At 34.9% G+C, this 10,722-nt stretch overlaps 2 protein-coding genes across 13 annotated transcripts in view; one reads left to right on the top strand and one right to left on the bottom strand.

Moving 5' to 3' along the window:
- ECHDC1 (ethylmalonyl-CoA decarboxylase 1) overlaps positions 1-6,289 on the top strand; it is a 59,670-nt gene extending 53,381 nt beyond the window's left edge. For all 6 annotated transcript variants that reach the window (XM_017879594.1, XM_017879576.1, XM_017879568.1 and 3 more), the window contains one exon: positions 4,710-6,289. Coding sequence is in view for 4 of the 6 variants with exons in the window: in XM_017879576.1 (XP_017735065.1) it covers positions 4,710-5,118 (409 nt within the window). In the remaining 2 variants the exon portion in view is untranslated. The remainder of the gene's footprint in view (positions 1-4,709) is intronic.
- A 118-nt stretch (positions 6,290-6,407) lies between these two features.
- The window catches only part of RNF146 (ring finger protein 146), a 24,656-nt gene continuing 20,341 nt past the window's right edge, over positions 6,408-10,722 (bottom strand). For 6 of the 7 annotated variants that reach the window (XM_017879516.1, XM_017879532.1, XM_017879507.1 and 3 more), the window contains one exon: positions 6,408-8,353. In XM_017879516.1, coding sequence (XP_017735005.1) covers positions 7,273-8,353 — 1,081 coding nt within the window. In that variant the 3' untranslated portion in view covers positions 6,408-7,272. The other variant, XR_001886929.1, reaches the window with a different exon arrangement.

Below are 10,722 nucleotides of genomic sequence, written 5' to 3'. Positions count from 1 at the left end.
AAAAAAAAAAAAAAAAAAAATGGCTTAATAAATAAAGTACAATATTACACACACTTGCACATAACACAAATAAATGCATGCACACACAATCTCGCCCCCACCCCAATTCGAAAATAACAAATCCCATTTTTGATTTGGAAGTAACTTGACTCTGAATAGGAGATGTCCACCTCAGGAAGCAGTCACATTGCCCATGTTGCTTTGTTTTGTAGTTACCACATTACTTGGAAGTTCTTACTTTAGAGCTGTGACATCAAGAAAATCTACCTCTGATCATGCCAGGATTACTGAATGTTAAAATCAGACTTAAATATCACAAAACATTTTTATGTCTGCTCCCCCCTCACAACCACACACACAAATAAAAATTTTCACACATTCAACTATATACCTTCTTACTCAAGCAGTCTCTTTGCATAAAATGAATGGAAACTCATGAAGCCAATCATCTGAGACTTGGAAATCAGAAAAGTGAGATTATAGGGAGAATTTTGGGGTTCTCTTTTCCATAGTTTGTTTTGTGATGTTATAGACGGTAGAAAACAGAAGGGAGAAGGTGCCAGGAAAATATATGTGTGAACAAGTAAGTTTATGTTGGAGGCATAAAAAGTATTGTTTGTGGTCAGAGATGCTGTTGCTAATTCTATAATTTTCTATGCTATATTTCCCCATGTGAGCAATTTACTTTGTCCTTGGCCCTTTATGCAATCAGTGTAAACAGACTAGCAGTTTCTGGCCCTACACTAAAGCTTATTTATACTTAAATCAGTGATTCCAAACTTTAAATGTGTAACATGATGTTAATTTTGTAACATCAATGGTTTAAAATTTCAAGATATTTATCTTGTATTGAACAGTTCTCTTTAAAGAAATCTTAGAGGGATAAGTGTCTTATCTGTTTTTTAAAAGATCAGCTTGCAATCTTCTGCTTCAACCGTATCTGTAGTAGAATACAGCATTATTTCTCATTTTATTTGGCAATATAAAAATTGAATATGTCTTTTGGTCTCCATTTATATAACCAACATTGAAGAACAAGAGTATTTGCTGGTTATACAGTGTTGAGTATAGCTCTTTTACTTTGAATATTTAGAGGTTATGTGATTTTAATCCAGGGGACAACTTTATACTACTTTACTAGCAGAAACACTACTGTTATTTTTACTGACCTATCAATACCACCAACTTAATAGTAATAAAAGCTAGTATACATAGAGTTTATTATGTATCAGACTACAAAATATGTACAACTTTTATATTTCAAAATAAAAGTAGGTAATACTGTATTCTCTTGTAGACTTGTCTGAAGCAATTTCACACAGATTTTTTAAAACATAAAGACACTATAAAAGAATTGTGGAGTACATATGTTCAAAATATCTATCAAGAGACGCAGAGATGTTAAGTACCTTCCTAAGATCTAGAGATGAATCTTCCTCTCCTCTTTTTACCGTGTTACTTTTGCCTTCGCTGTATTTTACAATGTGTTTGGTATGTAGCCAGTCTAGTGGCCATGCTAGGATTTCAAGCCCAGCAGTCTGGCTCCTGAGTATATGCACTTCACATCAAAGCTGTACATTCTTCCAATTCAATTATTTATATTTCCATCCTTCATCACAGAATTTACTAAAAGTACCTTGCTTTAATAATCAACATAACAAAAAAGGCGTTTTTTTTTTTTTGCAACTTTTCCACTAAAAAGTTCCTATTTTAGTAACATTTGGTAACTTAGAATGTTCTTGAATACATTTGTTCAAAGACCTGAAACTTAAGTTACTACATCAAAAAGTAGTAACTCACTGAACAGTCTTTCCTGGTGCCATCAACACTTGACTTTGTATCACCTGTCAAAGTGAAACTCTTTCCCCAGTTATCAGTAGTTTTTCCTATAACATTGTTTCATCCAGACAGTGGTAACAAGAAGTATATCCACATTTGATTAATCTCATCTCATCTCCTTTGCCCCAGGATGTCAGAGGAAATTTTAAACATTGCCAATGATTATGCTATTAAACAGTCAGAAGACACCATTCTTTTACTTGTCAAAATAAGCTAGTTTAATATGGTTGTATAAATTAAGTCTGTCATGTCTTCAAAATTACAAGAACTAAGTCTTCCATTACTCTACATAGATTATCCCTTGCAATAATTATATTACCAGGCAACTGCATCTAAACTCTGGAAGGAATTAGTGTATAATCCTGTAGGATCTATCAGGAAACTGTTTTGGGATATATCTTGTTGATAATATAACAATGTCCTTCTTAAATTAGGTTTTTCAGCATTTTAAATTTTATATTTAAACTTTAATTTTTAGGTTAAATTAGTCTTGTCAAGGTTACCATCTGAATGCTGTGTTTATTAGAGGAAACTACTTGTGTTCTTTTGTCACCAATGAATTTTTTGGTCATATTTATTTAATATATATTTAATGTATATCAGTACACAAGCACACCCAAGGTATACAATTTGCAAAGAATGGATGTTAGATTTTGATCACAAAAGGTGTTTTACAAAGATAAAATTTGTTGAGTTGTAAAATATTTGTTGGAGTTGTAAAATATTCCAAAAGACACACTTTACCTTATAAAATAAGGCAAATGGAAAAAATTTACCATCGAGATGATGATTTTTCTTTAGAAACAAATAATTCCAAATATGAATGTACTTACATAGGTAATAACTTTTGTTGTCATAAGCTCATCTACATTAATCCAACATCTAGGACTTTAACCAGTTTTTATGTTCAGCTGATTCTAAATGAATTTATTCCTGGCATAGTCCTTTACTCCATATAGGCGCAGCTCTGAACCAATTCCAGGATTCAGTTCAAAACAGTTACATATTTAATGTATTATGTGAAAAGCCTATAGGATTGGGTTCAATATTGACAGTATTCCTATTCTAAGAATATTAGACATTATTTCTATAATTTCTATTCCTTTTGACATTGTGTTCTGTTTAGCAAGGCAGTATTCCTCTTACAATGTTGTGATAAATTCAGATTTTTATAAGACTTGTTCTTTCTTCCTCCCAATTTTAAAATTATTTCTTGAAAACTATTATTTTTCATAGCTATTTGCCTCTAGAAGCAATTGTTCATAATCAAGGCATATTTTCCTTTGTAGAAATCCACAACTGTGAAGACAAAGTTTCCCAGTGAGTTAATAAATGGGCATTTGTCAGAATTCTCTGGGGTCAAAGACTGAGTTTTTTGTTCTTAGTGCTAATAGAACCAAATCCCCTGCATTTCAGTATTTAACACGTTGGAAAGCCAAACCAACTTAAGGTCTTCTTTTTTTGTACTGAGTAATTTGAAAGTGAAAGCTTTTTGAAGCATGCATTCAAAGTAAAATGCATCAGCAGCATTTCCTAAATCGGGTAACTTTACTCAGTCTGTTGAACTGGCAAATGTGAGGCCATTTGCTATGCCCACCAATTTCTTTGTGTTAACTCCCCTTTATTGCTATACTTTCCTTATTAATCATCCTAGTCATAAAAATCCCATGATTGGGGAAAATGAATCCGTTAGGGAAACTCACTGCTATCAGTCTAATCCAAGCCTCTATCAATAACTTTCTTACTGGTATACCTGATTCCACATTGTCTAACTATTATGTGTACCATGAAGATACTGAAGCCAACCTGCCTAGGTTTAAATCCTAGCTCTGCAGTAGTTGTATTGCCAGTTCCTTAAAAAAAAAAATGGTGTAAGAGCTTTGAAATGCTAAATAAGGTCTTCATGCACATGTCAACTAGAGCAGCCCTTGTAAAGTGTCAGACGCTAATTCTTTGGTTGACCTCCTCTATATAACTGCACACTTAAAAAATAAATAAAATCTGAACTCCTTACTGTGGCCTGTAAGTATGCTTCTCATTTTATTCCCCATGTTTCAGTTACACTGTACTCGTCTCCAGAGATACTAAGCAGTTCTACTTCAAGACTTTTGCACTTGCAATTCCTTCTTCCTGGAACATCTTTTCCCAGATTTTTGTATTGCTCACTTCCTCGGGTAGCTGCTCAAATATTCAGAGTTCTTCTTTGTCCCAAATAGCACACATATCCTCAAGTCAATAGTCTCCTGCCTCATTTTTTCTTTTTTTGCTATAAAGCACTCATTGCCACTGACTTTATATAGTTCAGTGCCTCTTTCTCCAAACTGAAAACAAGCTCCTGAGCACAAGGATTTTATTTTGGTCATTCCTGTACAGTCTCAGCACCTAAAACACCACCTGGCATTGGTAGTTCTTGGTAAATATTTGCTGAATAGCTGCTGTATTTGAAACGGTTTTTTTCCCCCTAAGGACTTTTGAGAGTCTTAACTTAATATGCTTGTTTGTTTTTCATAGTATGCGCCTAACATTTCCTACTCCCATACTTTGACTTGATCCAGATCTTCTCATTAGGTCACCACTCAAGAAATACCAACTTTGGGCTTTTAGAAACAAAGAGTAGGTTCTTGTTTGCAAAGGGTAAACAAGCACAACAAAAAATGTTGATACTGTTTTCAAAGGAAGTTTTAAATACTATTAGTGAATTAAATTCTAGACGAAACAGCCATATTTTTCAAACATTGTTTTTAATATATCTACCTATAAAGATCTATGGAAAGTTCACATCAGATCATGAATGGGTAGTACTTTGTGATTAGGGCATATATACACACACTCAGAGAGTTACAATTAAACTTTTCTTTTTTCTGTTACAGGTTAATGACTCCAGAGAGTAAGATCAGATTCGTCCACAAAGAGATGGGCATAATACCAAGCTGGGGTGGCACCACCCGGCTAGTTGAAATAATCGGAAGTAGACAAGCTCTCAAAGTGCTGAGTGGGGCCCTTAAACTGGATTCAAAATACGCTCTACACATAGGAATGGTTGAAGAGGTCTTGCAGTCTTCAGATGAAACTAAATCTCTAGAAGAGGCACAAGAATGGCTAAAGCAATTCATCCAAGGGCCACCGGAAGTAATCAGAGCTTTGAAAAAATCTGTTTGTTCAGGCAGAGAGCTGTATTTGGAGGAAGCATTACAGAATGAAAGAGATCTTTTAGGAACAGTTTGGGGTGGGCCTGCAAATTTAGAGGCTATTGCTAAGAAAGGAAAATTTATTAAATAATTGGTTTTTCGTGTGGATGTACTCCAAGTAAAGCTCCAGTGACTAATATGTATAAATGTTAAATGATGTTAAATATGAACATCAGAATTACTTTGAAGGCTACTATTAATATGCAGACTTGTTTTTAATCATCTTTTGAATATCTGAACTCATTTACCTCATTTCTTGCCAGTTACTCACTTGGGCATTTACTGCATAATCTGGAACATTTAGCTAAAATATACACTTTTGACTTAAAAATTATTGCTCTCAATTCCAATAATAATTCTTAGCTTATAAGCAAAGAGCAGTGTTTAAAAGAAAAGCTTCTATACAAAACCTATTCCTGGTGTTACTTTTCATAAAATTTTGTCTTACCTGTCTTACCTGGAAATAATTTACCAAAATAACTGAATGAGTATTGCTATTAAAGAGCAAAAGTGGGGAGGGATCAGGGAACAAGAAAACAAGAAAGGGTATGATCAATTATTTTCTTCTGCTCCAAACAGCCGGAGTAAAATTCATGGGAAATGGCCCTTAATTTAAAAAAAGATGTACCTCACGACCCACTACAAATTTGGAACTTTATTTGGTGTTTTCAATAATTAGTTTTCTATTATAAATTATCTACTAAACAGTGATAGCCATGACATGGAAAGTCAACTGATTTTACAAATTGAACATTCATTTGTGTGCCATGGAATTTCCAACTAGTAATAAACAACTACTGTTGATGTAGTTTTAAAATCAAAACCACTCAAAGGGACTCATGAAGCATCTTGCAACATAAATTTGCATTTTACATCATATTTTTTTTCCTGAAAACAACTAACCTTCTTTTATAACTGTCTTTCAAAAGTAAACGTAAAAATGCACAACATAAAATGTTTATGATCATCCCAGAAATACTTTTTAAAAAATGTGAAAGTCCAAGAATTAAGTTCTAGTTCTGACTCATCACAAGAGGTCAAAAGTATTTGCTACTGTAACATTCAATTCACATTTGAGAATCATGGTAAAATTAACTTGCATTTGCCTTATACATGATCCTACTGTTGAGTTAGGAAAATATGGTTAGACTCACGTTACTTTTTTTCAGAGGTAAATTCTAGATTACTGTGTCAACCTAATATTTTCTATTTGGCCATAGATGTAAAATCTACCAAATAAAAGTGGGATTTTGTGGTCTACATTTTGTTTAAAGTGAATTCATGTCTGCTAACACTGTAAGTCTGCCATTTAATCCAGAGTGTTAGACTACTAATGAATATGGTAAGGAAAATATAAAATATTAATGGTATCTGCTTTAATTTTATTTCCATATATATTTATTATATACATACTGCCTATAGGTTCTGTTTAAATAATCTCTTAGGAAAAAAAATCAGACTTTTCTGGACAGGTGATTTAAAGCTGAAAACCACCAATTAAAACCACTTTTTAAGTGACCTTTGGTCACAAATGTCAAAATGTTTCCACACCCTTTCCACACTCAAACAAGAGACAAATTGTTTTTGATAAACTCTAGTATTTATTAAATTATAAATTTTGTAATCAAAAGAAAATGCTGACCAGAAAACCTCAAACTATAAGACTAGACAGCAAAGCCTATGGGAACGCCATGAAGTGTGTTACAAACATTCTGAAACATAAGTTACTGGCTGTTTTCATTTCCATATCAATAACTTTACTATAAAATAGTTGTTATTCATCTATTTTGAAATCCCAAATTCACATCTATTCTTACATTAAATTATGCTTCCTGCTCATAATATCAAACATCTCACAGGTGCCAAATTTTAGTAATGGTCTTATGCCAATCCATGCAGAAAAATAAGACAATGCAGGAGTCAGATGAGGACCGTTAATGCACAGATAATACAAACACACTGGCCAAAAGAACTACAGAAATTTTTAAAAACTATAAAGTAAACAGACCTCAAGAAAACTGGGTTATTACAAAACAGCTCTCAACTATTAACACCCAAGTTCCTTACATTAAATAAATTTCTCAACAGAGACATGTTAGACATTTTGATTACGGGTCTATCCTTCCCATACCCCTTCCCACCCCAACTCCCAAAATGCACTACTAGGGATGAGTATAATGTTATGTGGGCAGAAATTTACAGGTAACCCTTTCAACCTTGAGCATGGAGCTGAAGACATTTTTATTTAAACTTCAGTTACTGTGCACTGTCCATCAGGCCTTCTAGATCTGACACTGACACTCACTGTTCCACCCCCTGCTACTGGTCGATCAGTTCCCGATCGATCTGATCGATCGGATACTGTCTGGTTTGCATTAGAAACCAAAAGTCTCTGTTGGGTCAAGGAGTGCTGTGCAACAACTGCAGATGATACATTCTCACTATCACTACTGGCATCTGATTCAGTTTCTTCAATGGAGGTGTCTGGTGCTGGTACCCTGCCTGAAGATGGTGATTCATGATCTTCTTCTCCTTCTCCCCTATGACTCCTTTCAGCTATGCTGTCTCCACTGAGTTGTAAATGAGCAAAAGAGTCTTCCAGAGAAGTGCTTGCATCAGGGGATGGTGTTGCAGGGCTTGTTAACTGACCATCTACTGACGTTAGGGGCCTTACAGAAGACACTAGGGGCTGAACAGAAGCTCCACTCTGTGCTGATACACTGTCCGCTCCATCAGCAGAGCTCTCTCTTGCTAGGTTTACGGTATTAGCATCACAGTCTAGCCTAAGTCCAGCTACTCCCTTCTTTGGTATATCTATTATATCTCGCTTAATCTTCCTGCGACGTCCATGTTCATTTCTCCTATATTGAACCATGTTTTCAAGATCAGCGACATACAGAAAGCCAGCAATTAACATTTCAGTGTTCTTTTTACCTTTGGAAAAAGCATCTTCCAGCTCTCTACTAGTGCGCTCATCGTACTGCCACCACCCATTTCTTCCTTCATAATACCATGCATATTCACCATTTCCTCTACTTGCTGCCTTGAGTTCTTCTGGTGACAATAAGGTTGGCTTGTCAAGGAAATCCTCGGGAATTTCTTGTCGACAAAGAGCACACCGCTTTCCAAGCCATGAAGCTCCTTTTACACATAGATAGCAGAAAACGTGCTTACAGGGCAGACTGACTGGATGAACACATGTTTGCAGACAAATGGCACATTCAGGGACGGTTAAAGAAGGTGCAGTATTAGAACAGGACTCGTTCGCTTTCCTGTTTGTAGGAAGCATGTTTATTGAATGATCAATTTCACCACAACCAGCCATCCTAAGAAAAAATACATATAATATTAAAGTCATGTTTTAATTCTTGCAATATCTTAATTCAACAATTATGAAAATACTAACCACTATTATGTGCATTATATGCAAGCCACATACTAGACAATGGGGATATGAAGATGAAAGTAGAAGAAAAACTCTCCAACCGATGAAAACATTTTGTAAGCATTTACTTGTACATACCTTGGGAATGTATAAAAATTCCATCAGTGCACTTACAGATCGGCCCTGGAGAAACACACTGAAGAACTATATAATGAAAAGCTGCATCCAGTGGAGGGAAAACGGATCATGGCAGCTATTATACGGTGAAAAGAATGCTAGACAAGAAATCTAAAAATCTGAGTTTTAGAGTTCTTTATTAACTATGTGCTCTTAGGCATGCAGTTAAACCCTTAGTCTAAATTTCCTTACCTGCAAATCAGAGTTTACAAAGCTCAGGTAAAAATGGACAAAAAAAGTACTTTGTAATCACTAAAGCTTCATAAAGGTAACAATCACATAAGACCAAGGGAGAAAATAACATGAATAGTGAAGATGCCCTGAAGAGGAGGAAGAAAAAAGATTTGTCAAATTGGATGTATCTAGCTTAAACACTGACATAAAATTTATAATTTCTGCCTTACTGATTCAGATAAACATTTACCAAACACCTACCATGGTCTAGATACTAAGTACTCATGGGTCTAATGATTGATAAGACACACAACTACTCTGTTAAATAAGGAAACATACATGCAGATAATTACAATATGGCCTGATTCCTGCATAATCAAAATGTATTAACATACTTACAAAAATAACAATGAGAGAGAGAGATGAGAAGATGGACATAGGTTAGAAAGTTTAGTGTTCATTCAGAGGGGCCTGGGCAGTGGAGCAGATTCCAGGCAGAGGCATGTGCAAGACACTGAGTCAAATAGTCATACAAGCAATGGAAGAGCAGGAGATGAAGGTGTAAAGATAATCAAAAGCCAAGTCATGAAAGCCTTATTGTGCCCTGCTAAGGAAACATTTAATTTTTTTTCCCCATAGTTAAAAAAAAAAAAAAAAATTAAAAGGGGAGAAAATAATGGAGTAAACCACTGATAAGTAAAAAAGACTGAGAAATGAAGATGTCAGAGATGAAAGCTTAAAATGAATGACAATCTTTGTGCCAGCTAATTCTGCCATTCTAAATGGATCCAGTAGTTACAAAAGATATAGTCACTAAGAATGCTTACGCTCATCAAAAATTGAAAAACAATAATCCTAGGCTATCATCACAGCACATCCAATCTTAAAACAATCCTTTTTTTCCCCCTTTTTACTGCCTTTTCTGTGTTCTTGGTTCCCCAATAGACAAGGCTAAAAAAGATGGCAATTTTCTAGTAAAGGAAGCAACACATTAAGTTTTTAAAAAGATGGCACATATTTAGTAAAGGAAGCAACACAGTCTCCGTGGAAGAACTGATCACTAAAATGCTTAATTTCCAAATTATTTTCAACTTTTAATAACATTTCCAATCAATTCCTTTACCAAAATTCTAGGTTATAGACATCAAGAAAGTACAACTTTTCCTAACCTATGGAAAGTTCTAAGTCAGGGGTGTCTAATCTTTTGGTTTCCCTGGGCCACACTGGAAGAAAACGAATTGTCTTGGGCCACAAATAAAATGCATTAACACTAATGATAGCTGATAAGCTAAAAAAAAAAAAAATCACATAATGTTTTAAGAAAGCTTATGAATTTGTGTTGGGCTGCATTCAAAGCCATCCTGGGCCGCATGTGGCCCACAGGTTGGATAAGCTTGTTCTAAGTAAACCCTAATAGGACGTCTTAGTATGTTAAGCACTATAAAAGCTTTCACATATTTTGAGATAAACACTTGCCTTCAAAGATCTTGTAACTTGAAACAACAATAAGTTACAAACTAAGGCATATGTTTTTTAAATAGCCAATTAACATTCCCTGCCTATTTCCTCCCCTAAAAGAATTGGCTGTGCACACATTTTGTTAGGTTTTCAGAAACTTTCATCCCTTTCAATTTAGGTCAAAAAAGTAAGTTTCCATAAAATTCCTGAAATTCTTTTTGTTCCAAGTTCCATATTTATTTAAAGCTCCAATTAAGAAAAAGCACAAGAAAGCAATCCATTTACAAGTAATAATGTAATAGAGTGTACTCATAATTCTATTCATAAGACTAAATAGAAAAATGGGCTGATGATCATCATTACTTTGGAAAAACAACAGCAACATCTTTATATAAGAAGTCTACATCTTGGCCGGGCGCGGTGGCTCAAGCCTGTAATCCCAGCACTTTGGGAGGCCGAGACGGGCGGATCACGAGGTCAGGAGATCGAGACCATCCTGGC

Source organism: Rhinopithecus bieti, unplaced genomic scaffold (assembly GCF_001698545.2).
Source record: "Rhinopithecus bieti isolate Rb0 unplaced genomic scaffold, ASM169854v2 scaffold_19, whole genome shotgun sequence".
NCBI classification, from domain to species: domain Eukaryota; kingdom Metazoa; phylum Chordata; class Mammalia; order Primates; family Cercopithecidae; genus Rhinopithecus; species Rhinopithecus bieti.
Note: the sequence above shows the minus strand (reverse complement) of the source record. Positions and strands in the feature narration are given on the sequence as shown.